Below are 19,233 nucleotides of genomic sequence, written 5' to 3' on the forward strand. Positions count from 1 at the left end.
TTATCTGCCATCAAATTTTATTTAACGAGTCCAGATGCCTACAAGCAAAAAAGAAAAAAGTCAGTATCAAAGAAAATATATTCCCAAAAGTAAACTTGGATCAGATTTCTTAAGAACTAACTACAGAGGAAAAAACAAAAACGAACAAATGTCAAATCACCACGAAAATATGTAACAAACACATAGCGATAGAAAATGTTCTCTTATCAGCCCATCAGCAACTTGAAGACTTATGTTTGCGAAGATATTTCTTTTAAGTGACAAACATCATGAAGGATTGTTTTATTTTTATGCTATGTTGAAGAATCACTGGGATCAGGGATTTATTAGTTGGTGAATTTCAACACGGCATTCTTAGACCTGTCTATTAAAAATGTTGCTGAAATGGTTTATTGAAAGATGGAAAATGCAAAGTGATTATAATAATAAAAAAATATATATATATACATGATTTTTCGCTCTACATAATGGATATGAGAATGATGTTATTTTCTTACGCGGTTTATTCGCTAAATGGTGCATGGACAACAGAATTACTGAATGTAGGTCAAAATACCTAGTGACAGTAATTTAACCATAATGTGCAGGGTTATCAAACGCCGCCACCAGATGTTTAATGCCTACAACACCCAGAATTCTTTGCATGGAATGCACGGAGAGAATTGTGGGAATTGTAGTTGGAGTTTGAGATGCCTGAGCTAAATGTTTTACATCAGTGATGACCGCAAGTTACTCTCCAGATGTTTGAGAATATATAGTGCCCACGATTGCCAGCTGGGCATCATGGGAAATATACATGGGGTCCAAGGATTAGCCATTACCGATTAAGTACCTATGATACTTTGTTACAGTTTCAGTCCTTGATTGGTAGAAGCTGCAAGCATTGTATTCCATCTATACCTTTAGCCGTCATGCAATTAAACGCGGCGTTCTATAGCAGGATATTAAACACATGTATTTAATGATAAATAACAAGCACAATGTGTGGGTTGAAAACTTTATTGCGTAACACCTAATTCTGCTAGGTAGTGACTTGGAACAGCGGCCAGGTCACTAGATCACATAGTAAAAATAGTTTGCATTTTCATCTAATACAAAGTCCAAAGCGGTAGGACTGAAATGGTTAATTTTTTTTTTTTATTTTTTTTTAACATTCAAAAAAAAAAAAGAAAAAAAAAACTAAAACTAAAAAAAAAACACAAGAAAAAAAAAAAAAAAAAAAGATACCAATCCTCTAATTTAACAGAAAGCAGAAGTCTATATTTTTTATTATCTATGACAACATAATGTTATAAATCCAGCTGTTTCCCATTCACAGGTCTATAAATAATAAACATACTGCCAGTCAGTGGGGCTCTGAAGCAGCAGATAGGACGCCGAGCCAGATCACAGCACCCGCGACTCAATCATTTGGTTCTGCTTATTCCTCTTCTTCGCCAGAAAAATGTGGAACAGACTTCTTGGCTACAACATTGTCCAATTTCTGTCCCTGCAGGTATGGATTTACTGTCTGCAAAGGTAACAGAGACGAGAGAGTTAGCGGATGTACAGATGAGTACGTAGAAAGAGATTTGCATTTTAAATTGATGGTATCTCTAATCTAAATGGGGTATCAGACATATTCCAAAAAACACATCTCTTCAAATAAAGAGGTGTCTGTAGCATGGGGTAATAGGGGCCAAGTGTCCCCACACCCCCGACAGTCATTTTTTTATGATAATTGCTTTGCCGTCTGTTTTTTTTCTGTGGACACCCCTGTTATAGATGAGAAGAATCTGGTATATGTTCCAAATCGTGAAGGGTCCTGATATGCTAAGACGGTGTCATTCTGATTCGATTTCATTTATAAAACAAAAGTATTTCCGTTGTTCTACAGCCAGGTTTACCAGACCTGGGCCACGATTTAATCCTCTAGGATAGGCTTTTCAAATGATCACACTCTAATAGAAAATCTTCACCTAGACTTTAGTGGGGACTTCTGTAGATAAATAATTTGAAAGGTTTTTCTAACAGATTGTGATCGTTTGAAAAGCTAAGCTGGAATAATTAAATAGTGGCTCTAATTAGGGGAAAATATAACCATATTGTTTCTGGAGATTTCCACCAAGTTTAACTAAAACCAATGTGGTCTCTTCCCAGAACATCGGACTTGCTGTGTAAAAGTTATGTCCAGCACACATACATTTTATTAAAGGGACACTATAGTCACCAGAACCACTGCAGCTTAATGTAGTTGTTCTGGTGTCTATAGCCTGTCCCTGCAGGTTTATGTAGACACTTTTTTATCAAAGAAAATAAAGTGTTTACATTGCTACCTAGTAACACCTCTAGTGGCAGTCACTCAGACGGACACTAAAGGTGCTTACTGGGTCAGTGCAGCACAGTGTGCAGCACTGGCATTCAGCGTCTTCTTGCAAAGCATGGCTGACTCAATGCATCTTTATGAGGAGATGCTGCTGGCATAGTGCAGCATTTTGCTGCGCATGCATAATAGCCTCCCAATGCTTTCCTTTAGGAAAGCATTGGATTGGCTGAGATCATCAAGTTTGATGATCTCAGCTATAGAGGTGGAGCCAGGCAGGGTCAGCTGTGGTGAGACCAGTGCGGCATGGAACAAAAAGGTGACTAAAAACTTTTCAGCAATATTGGAGCAGGGCAGAGGATCTAAACAGACAAACCAGGACTACAGTGTCAGGAATACATTTTAGCATGTGCATGGTTTCTGCTTGAAACTCTGTACAGAGAAATCTACACTTTTGTGCCCAGGACATTGTTTACAGGCTGCCTAGTGTCAATTCTGTGTAAAAAAGTATGTCTTATCAACACGCTGGCGACTGGTGTAATTAGCTCTTTGTCTAAATTCACTTCCTGAATCGTGCCAGTCTTTTCCAAACTCCCCGCCTCATAGCCTGCGCCTTGGGTTTTGTCTAGTGTGATATACCCCCACTACTGTTTCCTCTGGTGCAGAGTGCCAGCTCCTGTGCCATGAGGAGTAGTAACACGGTGATGTATTTTAGTCCCGTCTTTCCCAACAAATGGTCAGACTTTGTGATGTTAGCCACATCCACTATCTGCTGGAGGTAAATCCCATACACGAGTTTGTCCTTATCTCTTCTTTATCTGCATCCACGCTCTGCTGCTGTGTGAGACCTTCCCTTAGCCCTTGCAGCACAGCCTAATTTTTATTTTTATTTGTATAAATCATTCAGGATGGCCTCGTCACGCATTGTGCTCCGAGTGTCTTTTTTCTGGCTGTCTCTGGGTGCTGGACCTCAAATTGAATCCTCCATGTATTGCAAGTAGTTTCTGGGTCTTAATATCCATGGTGTCCAGCTCCTGTCTTGACCAAGTTTTAATCCCAGTTGGGTACCCGATGACTGGTAGAGCACGTGTGTTGATGGAGTGGATCTTGCTCATCTCTAGGACTTTAAATTTGGTCCTTGAGTCCTGATCTCCTTCCCTGGTTTTGTTACCATCTGCCCACACTTGCCTAGCCTGAATTGTGTGTTCTATAATTTTAATTAATAAATACAAGTAATTATGCTATACAGAAACGGATGTAGAGTTATATAAACCCCCAGTGTACCCCTTGATAATCAGTACATTTATATATATCATATCAAATCATGTGACGGAAAACAAAATGCATTGGATTTACCCGTTTTCTTCTCTGTGGGGCTCCTTTAATTTTGTCATAGAGCAGCTTCTTGTTCTGTAGTCGAGAGACACAAAAGTAAAAATTACTATGTGAGCAGCTACCGCAAAGGTGTGGGGGGGGGGGGGGATAATGGCAACAGTACAAACGGCCTGAAAGTCTATTTTTGTGGGTGTTTTCCCCCGATAAATACGTAATTATTTCGCGGTTGAGTTTGGCTACCACAGTGTTAAAGAGATGAGAGTCTGCCTGATACAATATCAATTTATTTTCTAGTCTGTATGTATCCATTTGTATCCAGTTATTTTCTTATTTATCTGCTTTAGGTCTTTTTTTGTTGTTGTTGATGTCCAGTATGCTTTTTCCTACCTAAAGTATATACTACGCTTACTATTGCCCGAATAATGCTTTGCTTTATGCTCTTATGATCTTCTTGCCTTTCCTCCTTCAAATGATGCTGCTCTTGTGTATCTCCCTCCAAGTCATAAGCTGTACCTCACCGGTTCGATGTCCTGGTGTTCTCTTTGAGTCCAACCTCTACTTCACGCCTCACATTCAGTCATTTGACAAAATCCTGTCACTTCCATCTCAAAAACATTGCTTAATCTGACCCTACCTAACACCAGATGCAGCTTAGTTGCTTGTACATGCCACCATCATCTCCCACCTTGACTACTGCAATCCACGTCTCACTGGTCTTATGCACTCCCCGCTAGAGTCTATAATGAATGCTGTGCAAAGGCTCATCTTCCTGTCTGCCCATACCTCCCATGCCTCACTTTAGGTCAGTTCTTTCATTGGCTTTCTGTAAGATTTAAGGCTCAATTTAAAATTCTGGCCCTCGATGACACTTCTCTTCGTAACACTGCTCCTACCTAATTATCATCAGGAATATACAAGTATGTCACATCCAGACCCCTACGCTGTGCTGAAGACCTGTGTCTATCCTCTGTTCATAACCCACACTTTTGAAACTCACTTTAACGACTTTTTTTGGACTGCACCGTTCCTTTGGAACTCCTTTCCTTGCTCCATTAGGCTCTCATCCTTTCTTTCAAAATAATAATTGAAAACTCACGTCTTCAAGAAGGCATATCAATTAAACTGTTAACAGCCTCCCCACACTTCACTAACCCACCTTCTTTCCTGCATCGGTGTCTTGTAAGCCTTCATTGCAAACTCTTCTGCAACATTCAGATGAAATACATCATAACCTTGCCTCTTGTGTCCGTTTACCCCACTGCTCTTAGAATGTAAACTCGTTTGAACAGGGCCCTCAGCACCTTCTATTGATGTATGTCCAACTCCTCTTGTTCCAACTACTCGACCAATTGTACAGAGCTGCGGAATTTGGTGGAGCTTTATAACTACTACTCTTAATTATAATGGAGATTGGGAGGTTGATTGAAATATGTTTCGTTTGAATTTAATGTAGTAAACTAAGGTCTAAAGCGATAAAGAACTAATCTTTGATGTTTCCAGTGGAAACTCATAGCTAACCAACTTGCTGAGAGACTTACCCATTTCACTCCTCCAGGATAGTTGTGTTCTGGGTCAAAGAGATTCTGGTGTAGTTGGTACTCTCTGCTGAACTGGGCTGTATCTGGCGTGTCCGCAAGGCAATCATCACCTGGAGGAACATATAGTGGTTTTACTAAAGATAGTCATAGAACATGCAAGTAACAGTAATAATAGAAACCCTTTGGGTGTAAGTATCTAGATGTTTCTACAAGATGACAGAACAGATCGTAAATGAAGAATTTAGAATCTGTACTTTAACATGTTATTCAAGAAAAGTCCATGCTTGGGGGCAAGGGAGGGCAATTTGTTGAGTTACGCGTTTCATCATTACAAACAAGTCAGGAAGTAGCCAAAACTATTGTAGTTATATCACAAAATAGCAGAACCAATGACTTATATATCCAGCTCTGATTAGTAGTTTGTAAAATGTCCTAAATGTGGCATTGCTAGTCACTGATTTGCATTATTCAGACAAATCATATATGATGTGAGAGTGCAGGTCTCCAAGTACTAAGGCATGCTCACAATTAAGAAGTATTACAAATTAATAACACTTTAATTAATGACCTCATTTCTTCTGACGGATTTAATACTTTTGTTGGGAGAAGATAATATTGTCCAAAGCTAAAATCGCTGTGATTTTTGATATTCAGGGCTACTCTATAAGACAATAGAGAAGGCTCAAAAACATTGTAACATCGCTCAACTATGCATTGAAAAATACATATGAAACATGGTCCAGGGTGCAGTAAATTAATTAAGAGAGAGGAATGTGCTGACCTTGTTACAAAAACCCACTAAAAATTGCCTTGATTGGGGCCCTAAACACTTATTAGAACTATCAAGCATTTTCACAGCTGCAGTAGAAAGCCTGAAAGTCTAATTTGCTGTGACAGCACTGAAAAACAGAAATATAAGAATAAAATATCGCTGGGGGTGTCTAGGACCCACACAGAGGGGACCTACGATTGGTCTCTCTATCCTTTTCCGTATACATGATAGGAGGGCCCCAGAATATTGTAGTAATCCCTGTGTTTGTCCATTGGAGGATGTCACGTGATGCAGCGTGATTGGCTGAATTTAAAGCACTCTAATCAACTAGTGCAAGAGACCTCCACCAGGAACTGGCAGGAAAGTGTAAATGTTCTTAATTTTTGGATCCTACTCAGTTATAATGCTTTCACTATTGTTTCGTTAGTTTCATTATTATAGGCATTTATATACGACCAACATAATCAGCAGTGCTCTAGAATATTATTAAGGGAACTTTAACAACAAAAAAGACAAACGGTTACAAATCTTGACAGGAACAATAGGTTGATGAGGACCTTCCTCAAACAAGCTCACAATCTAGAGGAGATGGGGTATAAAAACATAATAGGAAAAATGCTTTATAAACCTGCATTTAGGGGCATAAAATGACATACCTATGGTTTGGAGACTATGCTGCATATCATTGTGGTGCATTTAGTTATTTTTCTAGTATTTCTGCCTTTTTTTTTTTAAAGGTTATTTAAGATCCTCTCCCGTTAGATAGTCATATAGTAGGTGTAGATATTAATGTCTACGTTCTTACTTTAGTCATGGGACCTAGAGGGTTAGTTATTAAAAGGTACACTTACTGTAGTGTTATGTTGCCTAGAGTGCCCTCGGATCATCGCTGGGTTTAATTGGAAATTGTTTAGGAATGGGGATCTTCTCTGAGCCCCCTGTTTGCTTGCTTAATGTAGAATCAACACTTTAACATTATCAATGTCTTCCAACCTGGGTGACTATGATCGTCTGAGAGTGCCAGCAGGGATTGGCCCAGTACTCTCAGCCGATCAAATAAAACTAAAGATGTGAAATACTTGATTGTTCTTAGTTTATGTTAAGATTTTAGCTAATTTCTTACAAAATGCTGTAAAAATCTTTAAGTGGCTTTACAGAAGAGTTTTCGTTTCTATATATCCAGAAGACTTTTCTAGCATTACAATAAAACTGTACTTTTTTATTTTACTGGCAGACAAAGAATATTTTTTTTTTTTCATAGAGGTTGGCATCATGAGAGACAGACCAATCACATTTTTGCATGGATTGTCATCGATTTACGAGGAAGGGCCAGTAACCGTTAAGTGTGTATTTAAAAAAGATGAAAATTTGAACAGTCTGTGCTCTTAATTAAATAGAACAATTAATTCTCCCAGTAGGCTATTATTTGCAGTACGTGCAATTCTGGTTTCGTGTCCATTCTTAATAATAAAGTTAAAATAAATGTGTAACCTAGACAGCTGGCAAAACCTGCAGCTTGTAAATATTTTTATTCCACATTTCAAATAATTCTCTGTTTGAATGCAATTATGCGGTACTCATGCTTCTGATAACTTTTTATAACATCCCACATTTTACCCAAGGATGCTAGATATATCTGCTTTGCGTAATTGTCATACTGACTGTGCCAATCAAATGATTTTTGTTTAATGTATTTTTCTATCCAGGTAGCACGGAGCACCGGTCGGTCTATTGTAAATGTTTGATGTGGTTCAATGACCTTGTCTCGTAACCCCTGTCTGACATGGTGCCATGGATACCAAACAGTTAATTCCATAGAGCTCATTTCTCCTGGTAACTTATTTACCAAGAACACTTTCACTTTGTGCCTTTGGCAAAAAAAAATGTTAACAACCATGAGTCCACTTAACAACCCCCTACTCTGTGTTCATTTACACAGAGACAGCTGGACGCCACTTAATGATCAGCTGGTTAAGAGACGACGCAGGTGGATGCAGGGTACCCGCAAGGCTATGCCTAGTGTTTTGTAACTGCAACCCTTTAAAATATAAGCTTTGCAAGACATACGTAGCATTTTATTTTAATTTGTTGTTAGTGCAGATACACAAGAACCGTTTGATAAGGATAGTATTAACCCATATAGTAAATATACGGTACTTTATATAAAACAGTGACCAGTGTTTAAATGGCGCACCGATCACAACCTACAATGATGTACTTTTAACATCAACCAACTCAACTTCCTTCCCTTTCTGTTATTCTTTTACAAATAAATTAGCACTGTATATGATGTTTTAATGCAATTACTAGACCAGGAAATCTAATCGGGAAATGCAAACACGCTCTGAGATGCACTGGTCCAGAATTCCACTTATCTCCATTTTGTCCGAAGTACTTTAAGACACAGAAAGATTTCTAAATATTTGCTAGAATACTATTATATATATTGTTTTGGCAAATGATATAACGATCTCCCATGCTTTGCAGTTATATACATGCCCACGCACACACAGAGATTTACCAACAGCTTAATTTATTTAGACGCGGACTTGAACATTTTCATTTCAAAACCATGGGCATTAGCAAGAGTTTCCACTAGGGGTTGAAATATTGAAACAGAGATTTAATTCATTTCATGCCACAAGAGCATGAGTGAAGCTTAGCTCTTAAGTTGGTCAGTTTGACCGGTTGGAGTAGTGAGTGTTCCACAGTTCTTCGTAAAGGTATTTGACCAGGTAGGTTGATGTCAGGGCTCTGTGCTGGCCAATCAAGTTCTTTCACACTGTTCTAAATAACTTGTGTCTATTTATACCGTGTTTTGCACTTGGTATGGTCATGCTGGAATATCTGATGTTGCCTCAAGGTTGGAAGCCAATATTTCCTAGATTATTTTTTTATCTTGCTACACTATAATATTACTTTCTGTCCAAAAGGACCGTAAATGCTGTACATACCCAAGCATATCAGTGATTGGGAGAATCTCAGTTTTAACGATGAACATACTGTCCAGGTTTTTATATCTGTCACAAACAATCCCTATCACTTTACCAAGGTTTTTATTTTAAATCCTGAGATTCACGGTGATTGCATGTGTGTGTGTGTGTGGGGGGGGGGGATCTCGTTTGCAATGCAAATATTTGTGCGAACTGATTGCCAGGGGGGTCTTGCCTTGCTAGATATTCATAGATATTATCTTGCTACTGTCTAGCAGTGGGTTATGGAATGATATGTAACCTTGACCGGGTAGATTAGATTTAGACAACAGAATATTTGATTTCTTACACCAATTTAGCAATTGATTTAAGTGCCTACTTGCCTTGGCCAAGACCTGGTCTAGATCGTTAATGCTCTTCCAAGCATACAAGCTTATTTGAGGCTGAATACACATTTGCTAATCAATATTGCTGAATAACTTTACTGTATAAGTGAGCACTTAACCCTTACATTTCTTGTTCTCTCTGGTCTGACAATTATATATATATATATATATATATATGTATATATATATATATGTTTATATATATACATATATATATATATATATATATACACATATATATATATATACATACACACACAGACACAGCTCATTATTTATTTTCCATAAAATTCTACAGTTGTCACTATGCAGTCTCTACCAAGAGTAATCAATTAGACTACCAGATGGAGAGGCATGGTTCATAACCCCAGAGACTATGTTTCTACTGTTCTATGGTTGAGCAGTGAGCATTACAGCAAACCACCAAACGCCTTCTTACTTCACAATAAGCACACTTTCAGTTAACCTGGAAATGTGCCTTCAGTAGGGCAAGTATGTGACAAACATGTTGGCAAGATGGCAATCTCTAATTGAGCTTTGTTTCACCTCATTACTTTATAATAATGGACATTTTACAGCTAATTTTTTTAATCTGTATACATGGGCCTGGTTTCATAAGCCTTGGAGGAATGGGTATGGTTGTAATATCTACAATGAGGAGTTCACATACTTGTTGTCATAGAGTGTGTATTAAAGTAAATTCTTAAATGTTTTGTTGTAACGTATACCATATGGCATATTAAAGAAAAATAAAGAAATAAATAAAAATCTGCTAGAGATATGGCAGCTGTTAAAGATTATGGAGTTTAAACACCAAATTGTAGAGCATTTAAAACCAAATTGTATAATTTACACAAATGTGCAAATTTGACAAATTCTCCAAATCTATAGTCAAGGCTTGGCTCTTACAGCATACATTTTGCAACTCTATAAAATGCTCACAGATTCTTATGCAAAATGGGCAAGAGAGCAGTACGTTCACTGCCATTATTTCGAGATTCCATCAAACTTTTCTGTAGATACATACCACTCTGAACGGGAGTCTAACATCCCATCTCCCTGTCCCTGCTACAATGTTTTTATCCCATACCTTATTTATGCTTGGGTAGCTTTTTCATGTTTTGATAACTGGCTTTTTAAATCGTCTCCTAGTTTTACTTTTGCCAATATATTGTCTAAGTCATCTCGCGGATTGACATGTACAACATTCTTGGACTCTGACACTGCTGTCTATAACCAAATAAATGTTAGATTATGGGGCAGTGTTAAAATGCCTAATAAAAGCAAACAAGGCACAGACTGAGCATTTTTTAAATAGGAGAATTTACGTGGAGACAAAATTATGAGATTACAATATGCAAGCTTAAAGCAAGACATATCGTAAACCACAAGTGCCGACTTTAAATAACGCAGACAGCTTTAGAATGTTGGGAAAACAGATGAACGGTGGATGTGCCGATTGGGAGGCTAACTAGTATTATTCGTATTAAATTGTTCTAGCTGTCTATATGTTGATCTAAATAGGTTCTGGAGATGGAGGAGACCAAAAGGGGTAGTTGGAGAATTTTGAATATGGCAGTATTCTCCAGGGGCAGAGGAAGCAGGGATAGGATATAATACCTCGGCACCCTGACCAAAACAAAATAAAACAAAGGGTGGCTGGGTGGTGGACTCTGCGTTAAATTTACAATTATGTACATGTGCTCTGTGACTTAGTGCATTACACAAAATATATAAAAAGCATATATACCCCATAAGAGTTCATTCCAAATGTAACTGAAAGAGAAACACTCATATAGGGTAATACCGCTTATACAATACAAGTGGCTCAAATTATTTTGAGACTGTATGTTACTGGCTCAAGTAAATCAGCACAGGAGCGATACAGATATTGTAGATGAACATCAAATGTATTGAAATAAAAACATATCAACTAACATCATAATAAGCTGCTTTCAACCAAAGACCTTTCCGATGACTGCACGCACAACACATTTCAAGCAATTGTCTTCTTCAGGTAAATTATTCCCTCTGTGTTTGTCCTGTTTTAAGTCCAATTTAGCACCTATCTCAAGTCCAGACCTGCTCCTCAATATCCTGACCAATACGGTACGAGCTTGCAGGTAGCAAGATCTACGCCACCAGTGTTTGAAACTTGAGGTCCATCTTACAGCTTTTTTTCTGTCTTCTTACATAGCCTCCTTTACACCCCAAAAATCCACGTGCTCAAGCCCTAAAGCATAGATATCCTGCCTACACCATAGTGGTAATATTCTCTCCACCTGGCCACAACTGCATCTCTCTATGACTATGTATACAAAAAAACACACGCAAACAACACTCAAGGAATGCATTTACCTGTTTTCCCAACAGGGCAAGGGTTCGGAGGGTTTGGATATCCTTTATCTTCTCTGAAGTCCTTGGGAATGTTGTCTCCGGTAAGCTCTGCTACAATATTTGGAATATTTCCGTACGGTCCCAAGTGCTGCAAACCTTCATGAGCACCACCTGTGATAAACATAAATAAACATTCAAGTCTAAACGGCAACTGCTCCCCATAGCATCCTTCCTAGAATTCTAACTGGCCAAAATGTTTTTAAGTTGGCTGTCTAGCAATATAGCTTTTGTAGGAAAGCTAAGACAAGAATATTTATGCAACTTTACATTGTCTATAGATTTTCATCACTGGGCAAGTTGTTAATTGCAAGAAACAATGATTTTATTCACCAAAGCAACTCACGAAGCACATTTACTGCAGAATAAACTTTCAGTCCTGTATGTTTTATTTCTGTAGGGCGGTATCAGATGTACGTCCCTGTAAAAGCAGGACTTGCCCAGAAATGAAGATAAAGACCTGAATGGATGTTCTTCTAAATGTTTCTCTTTTATTCAATCTTGTAAACTGGGAAAAAACATTCTGAAATAAAATGAATGTAGGCTTGTAAAGAGATGCAATATAACCAAGGAACAAAATAGACATTTAAGGATTTATTAGCTAAATCCAAATTATATTGAAATGAAAACAGAACAGCAACATTTAAACGGTTAGGTTTGAACAGAAAACAAAAAAAAGCTCCATCTCTTTTATGGTAACAGTTTGGCTATTCTAGTCTAAATTGTCCAATTCGTCTTTCAGTTCACAAGTTGGTGTGAATAAACCTCAAAATATATTTCATAACCGAGCGGTTTAGAACATAGGCAATCTTTCATCATTCAAAGAGTGAAGGGAAACTTGTTACAGACTTGTAATCATATGATTGATGCTCATTTTATTCTGTACTTTTGGAGAGTTCCTCACAGATCATATTAAAATTTCCCAAGCTGGAGGGGACAAGACTCACAGAGCTTGTATTCTACATTACCATTTTCTCAGATATAGATGCAGACGTTTATTTTGTTAAATAGGGAATTTTGGGGAATAGACAAAGGAATTTCAAATATTATGCCAAGAGATCTGAGTAGGAGAATTTTTCTTATCCAATATTTGGAATTACTTTGTCAAATGTATTTGATTCCTATGTTAAATGAATAACCACCCACGGTAATTATAAAACAGCTTGTACATGAACAGAATAAAAAAAAATGATACAAGCTTATTTGAGGCTGAATACACATTTGCTAATCAATATTGCTGAATAACTTTACTGTATAAGTGAGCACTTAACCCTTACATTTCTTGTTCTCTCTGGTCTGAAAATTATATATATATATATATATATACACACACACACATATATACATACACACATAAACACACAGACACAGCTCATTATTTATTTTCCATAAAATTCTACAGTTGTCACTATGCAGTCGCTACCAAGAGTAATCAATTAGACTACCAGATGGAGAGGCATGGTTCATAACCCCAGAGACTATGTTTCTACTGTTCTATGGTTGAGCAGTGAGCATTACAGCAAACCACCAAACGCCTTCTTACTTCACAATAAGCACACTTTCAGTTAACCTGGAAATGTGCCTTCAGTAGGGCAAGTATGTGACAAACATGTTGGCAAGATGGCAATCTCTAATTGAGCTTTGTTTCACCTCATTACTTTATAATAATGGACATTTTACAGCTAATTTTTTTTATCTGTAGACATGGGCCTGGTTTCATAAGCCTTGGAGGAATGGGTATGGTTGTAATATCTACAAAGAGGAGTTCACATACGTGTTGTCATAGAGTGTGTATTAAAGTAAATTCTTAAATGTTTTGTTGTAAAGTATACCATATGGCATATTAAAGAAAAATAAAGAAATAAATAAAAATCTGCCAGAGATATGGCAGCTGTTAAAGATTATGGAGTTTAAACACCAAATTGTAGAGCATTTAAAACCAAATTGTATAATTTACACAAATGTGCAAATTTGACAAATTCTCCAAATCTATAGTCAAGGCTTGGCTCTTACAGCATACATTTTGCAACTCTATAAAATGCTCACAGAGTGTATCATTGAAACTCCACGAGGTAAGATCTTGCATGGAGCACCAGACCAAGGGAGACTGACATTTTTCAGATTCCAAACTCTCTACCATGGAGAAGACCAAAGAGCTGTCCAAGGATGTCAGGGACAAGATTGTAGACCTACACAAGGCTGGAATGGGCTACAAGACAATCGCCAAGTAGCTTGGTGAGAAGGTGACAACAGATGTGGAAGAAACACATTTGCGAATAATCGACCAACTGTTGTCACCTTCTCACCAAGCTGCTTGGCGATTTTCTTGTAGCCCATTCCAGCATTGTGCAGGTCTACAATCTAGTCCCTGACATCCTTTGACAGCTCTTTGGTCTTCGCCGTGGTGGAGAGTTTGGAATCGGATTGATTGATTGCTTCTGTGGACAGGTGTCTTTTATACAGGTAACAAGCTGAGATTAGGAGCATTCCTTTTAAGAGAGTTCTCCTAATCTCAGCTCGTTGCCTGTATAAAAGACACCTGGGAGCCAGAAATCTTGCAGTTGCGGCAGGCTAGACTACGGAGTTAATATTAGTAAATTTTGATCAAAGTTGCGTCTATTTTGTTTCATAATATGAACGGCTAAAAATATTCAGCTTTTTACTTACTATTTATCACATCTGATTTTTTTAGGTTCATTATGGAGAATCGCTGAAGCACATTTGTTTTATGTAATTCACTTTATGGTTTGAATTGTTATTTGTTTACCAAGCTATTTCTTCCCCACAACTTATTTCTCTCACAAGTTCATATTGGACGAATGGGTTTGTTACGATCTGGAATATGGGTGGGTTAATGACGGCCAGAAGAATAATTTGCCCCTACAAAGAAATGTTACTTTCTTCTCTGATGGTTTTGAAGGTAGACAGAACATACACAGATGATCTGAACCAGTGATTAGTAAAACAGGATGAGGTGTCAAGATTCCAGTAAATAGACCTAAAGATGAGCAGTCTCTTTCTATGAGCAATGAGATGCCCTTCTCGAATCAATAGGCAGCGCGCCACTTGTAAGCAGTTTGTTTTACAATGTGTCACTTCTGATACATGGATCCCCCCCACACACACATCACAGACCCTGTGGCACCGTCAACTGCCCATAAAAAAACAGAGGTACTTAGCAGGCTCCAGGGTGCTAACACATACCTAGTTAAAGTTTAACCAAATGACAGCATTCCTTCCACTGAGAAAACACATCTCTCTCCGACTAAAGCATCTGGAAATAGAATGGTACAGAAAAGCCAGAGAGCTTTTATAAAAATATGGTCGAGCATTAGTGGTGATAATGTCTTCTGCTCATATAAACTAGAATCGTGTTAAGCCTTACTGATCTTTTTATAAATCTCACGAGTTCATGTACAAACAAAAGTGAAGGGAAAGAACAAATGTTTTAACATTATGAGGGCGAAGGACCATTTATCAAAGAGAGGATTCCCATGGAATACCTGGAAGACAGCTTATTTTTTTTTAAAGTCATACAAACGGAGGTCCACGTGAGAAGGTTAATCCCAGAACATCCGCCAGAGATGAAATCAGACTTGTAGAGGGCTACGTCTTTAGAAGGAAATTATTTTTAAAGAATACAAACATGTATGTGTGTGTGTGTGTGTGTGTGTGTGCGCGCGTGTGTATGAGAGTCTGTGAGCTACACAAGAACTTCATATAAGGAAAAATGCTGTAATACTCTCTCAGAATGTGATTAAGTAATGCAAATTGTTGACCGGCGGATTCTTCAGTATTTTAAATAAAGGAGAGTCCCTGGCAAGGGATACATCGGATATGTTGGGACAGATAGGAAAGATGCTTGGTTGCATCTGAGGAACCAGAGTCTTTAGAGGAAAAGGAGAGCTATATTTTAAGTTAAATACTTAAGTAAGGTCAGTTACATAGAAATATAGAATGTGACGGCAGATCAGAACTATTCGGCCCATCTAGTCTGCCCAATTTTCTAAATACTATTGTTAGTCCCTGGCCTCATCTTATAGTTCGGATAGCCTTATGCCTATCCCACGCATGCTTAACCCCTTAAGGACACATGACATGTGTGACATGTCATGATTCCCTTTTATTCCAGAAGTTTGGTCCTTAAGGGGTTAAACTCCTTTACGGTGTTAACCTCTACAACTTCAGCTGGAAGGCTATTCCATGCATCCACTACCCACTCAGTAAAGTAATACTTCTGGATATTATTAAACCTTTGCCCCTCTAATTTAAGACCATGTCCTCTTGTTGTTTTTCTTCTTTTAAATATAGTCTCCTCCTTTACTGTGTTGATTCCCTTTATGTATTTAAATGTTTCTATCATATCCCCCCTGTCTCGTCTTTCCTCCAAGCTATACATGTTAAGATCCTTTAACCTTTCCTGGTAAGTTTTATCCTGCAATCCATGAACCAGTTTAGTAGCCCTTCTCTGAACTCTCTCTAAGGTATCAATATCCTTCTGAAGATACGGTCTCTGGTACTGTGTACAATACTCCAAGTGAGGTCTCACCAGTGTTCTGTACAATGGCATGAACACTTCCCTCTTTCTACTGCTAATACCTCTCCCTATACAACCAAGCATTCTGCTAGCATTTCCTGCTGCTCTATTACATTGTCTGCCTACCTTTAAGTAATCTGAAATAATTACCCCTAAATCCCTTTCCTCAGATGTTGAGGTTAGGACTCTATCAAATATTCTGTACTCTGCCCTTGGGTTTTTACATCCAAGATGCATTATCTTGCACTTATCCACATTAAATGTCAGCTGCCACAACTCTGACCATTTTCTAGTTTACCAGTAGGCCAAAAGTTGGTGAAAGCAGTGACCAAAGATACCCAAGGTACAGGCAAAAAATCCAAACGCAAGCGCAAGGGTTTATATTGGACAATTTATTTGATGCCTGATTTACAAAATGGTTGTACCACCGTGCCCACCTCTACTAGTGAAATGACTGCAGGAATAGTGCACAGTAATGGTTGCCATTGCTATATGCTATTTCTAATATTATGGGTACAGTTGTTGGCTAGAGTATAGTCTTCAGTGTGGAAGTCAAATTGTGATTCTTAATGTTGTGCTGGTGGGCTACAACTTCCTAACTAGGACTTAATGATCACTAATAAAACCTGATGGGACAGTCTAAGCACCATAACCATAACATCACACAGGGTAGTGTTTATGGCAGTGTTTGTGTAGTCGTTATGGTGCTTAAATTGCCACTTAGTAGCTCAGATAGAAATGTATGTGACTAAATACAGAATTCGTATGATTGCATAATGAACTTGCTCAAAGATGGTTGTAAATCAACCCAGAGCAACTCCACCCTATCCTGAAATTTTATAGGATTCCAATTTTTTTATAACTTTCCAATGGCTTATAAATTCTGTGACTGTGTTTACAGTTCACTCTTTGATGATTTTAGTTTTACAAATTTATCTAAAGCACTCTGGATCCGAGACTTAGAAGAACAAGATCTTATGGATTTTTAAGCGCATTGTTTTAAATATCAATGAACGAACAAAATAGGATAATTCAGGAAGTTTAAGTGTTTGACTGTAATTCTTTGGGTTCTTTATCCGATCTCAGAGACATGCTATTGCTATGGGTATTTATATATCCTTTTTGTTTCAATATTTGTACCACACAGAGCTATGTCTGCTTTTACTGGTGGGAAGGCCAAATTACCATTAAGTAACACAAGGTATGATAAACAAGCAGTACACCTCATTGAGACTGACCGTATATTTCAGTGTGTCTTTATGGGATCACCCAAGGAGTAATTGAAGACCACAAGATCTGCATGTCCCATGACAGAGAAGACCAATATACATGTTGGTAATCATTGCAAGTATAATGACTAATAGAGCAATATCAGTGAGTGTAATCCTAAAATTATAATATTTTGAAAACTCATAAATACAAGTTCTCTGTTGCCCTAGTTCTATATCAGTGGATATATAAAAAGCTATTGAAGCCAACAGCACAATCTAATAAAGTGTACAATATAGTAAATGTATACAAGACTAGTTTGGAATATTGAATTTAACCTTTTGACAGTTTGGTGTTTTGCAAAGTCTGGAAGCGTTTGCATGTGCAAAACCTGTATTCCTAACACTATAGTGCCCCTATCACTAGTTGTCTTCAAGTCTCCCTTTTCCAATAAAAATGAAGTTATACTCACCTTGTTCCAGTGCCGAGGCTCCCTTGGCATTGCTCACATCTCCACCTCTTGTGATATCATCGAGGAGGCACGACCTCCTCCGGTTATGGTTCAATCATATACAGTGGTCATAATAGAAAAGTATTGTCGACCTGATGCGCATGTGAGACAAGTGCGCATATTCAAAAGTCATTAACTTTGTATTGTGTATAATAACCAAGAAATATGAGGTCATGATCCCTCACTACGTGGTTCATATTCCAGTATGGGAATTCCCCCCAAACAAATTGCTAAACTAAGTCGAGAGTGGTAAAATGAACACTAGGACAAAATAAAACACCAGTCACATTCTCCATTCAACATCTTTAAACATTGGTGCACATTAATTAGGATGTTATGAAGTGCAGCAGGCAGAGAAGATTCTCACCTCTATCGCCTCTCAAAGATTGAGGTTGTGCTTGAAGAATGATGCAATACCCTATTTATACAAAGACCAATATGACCGCAAGAAAGAGTCAGAAGATATCCTTGACTTGTTATTAGGTTCTTGTTATGAATTCATTGTAAGCTGGTTGATATTTTTATGTCCACCCTCTTCAAGGAATGCATGTCTGGAAGCACTCTTGGCTAGGGACAGACTGAGTATCGGTTCTGCTGATATTATCGGCCGATATTCTGTCAAATATCGTATCGGCCACAATTGTTACCGATATTGCCACTAATGTAAGAAGTAGCGGTGGCCCAGCACATGCAATCTACATCTCCTCTAAGTCTCGCAATTCGTGAGACCCTGGCCGTCAAAGCGTTGCCACGGGTTGCCTCGGCATAGCTCCATGTGGCAATACCAGGCTCGCTGGGACTGAGGTGGAAATACAGAGGGGGAGATGATGATGCTGGGAGAAATACAAGTAAAATGAGGGGTGGACTTCATCTGTGTCATACAGGGCAGTGGAGACGGGACACGTTTTTCTGCATAATGGCCAATGGGTTAACTTGTTTATGTATTACAATTAAACAATCAAAAAGAAAGATTTACCAAAACTCAGAACCAAGGTAAAGTTACCACACCTAACTGAAACATGGCCCTGACCGGTGAGACATCCCGTTCATAGACAAGTGAGGAGATCACTATATTACTACCACAGGTCCATCCCATAGCACACACCAGGCCAGAATAAGCCTCCTAAAGGACCTGACACGATATACCGGTCACTCTCTGCATAAATAAATAATGTTATATACAACCAGGTACGATACTGCTAACAAAGATGTACTATGTACCACTCAGTCCCGAAACCCCCCCCTTTGAACATCTGAAGCTGCAAACTATGATGCCTCGTTATAATGGATATAAGAATATAGCTGTACTAGAACGG

General features: G+C 38.2%; 1 protein-coding gene across 1 annotated transcript in view; it reads right to left on the reverse strand.

Moving 5' to 3' along the window:
- Positions 1-983: 983 nt before the first annotated feature.
- The window catches only part of SCG5 (secretogranin V), a 28,890-nt gene continuing 10,640 nt past the window's right edge, over positions 984-19,233 (reverse strand). The window contains exons 3-6 of the mRNA XM_063439919.1: positions 11,625-11,774; positions 5,176-5,285; positions 3,659-3,712; positions 984-1,510 (exon numbers count right to left, since the gene is read on the reverse strand). Of these exons, the coding sequence (XP_063295989.1) occupies positions 1,421-1,510; positions 3,659-3,712; positions 5,176-5,285; positions 11,625-11,774 (404 nt within the window). The 3' untranslated portion in view covers positions 984-1,420. The remainder of the gene's footprint in view (positions 1,511-3,658; positions 3,713-5,175; positions 5,286-11,624; positions 11,775-19,233) is intronic.

Source organism: Pelobates fuscus, chromosome 13 (assembly GCF_036172605.1).
Source record: "Pelobates fuscus isolate aPelFus1 chromosome 13, aPelFus1.pri, whole genome shotgun sequence".
NCBI classification, from domain to species: domain Eukaryota; kingdom Metazoa; phylum Chordata; class Amphibia; order Anura; family Pelobatidae; genus Pelobates; species Pelobates fuscus.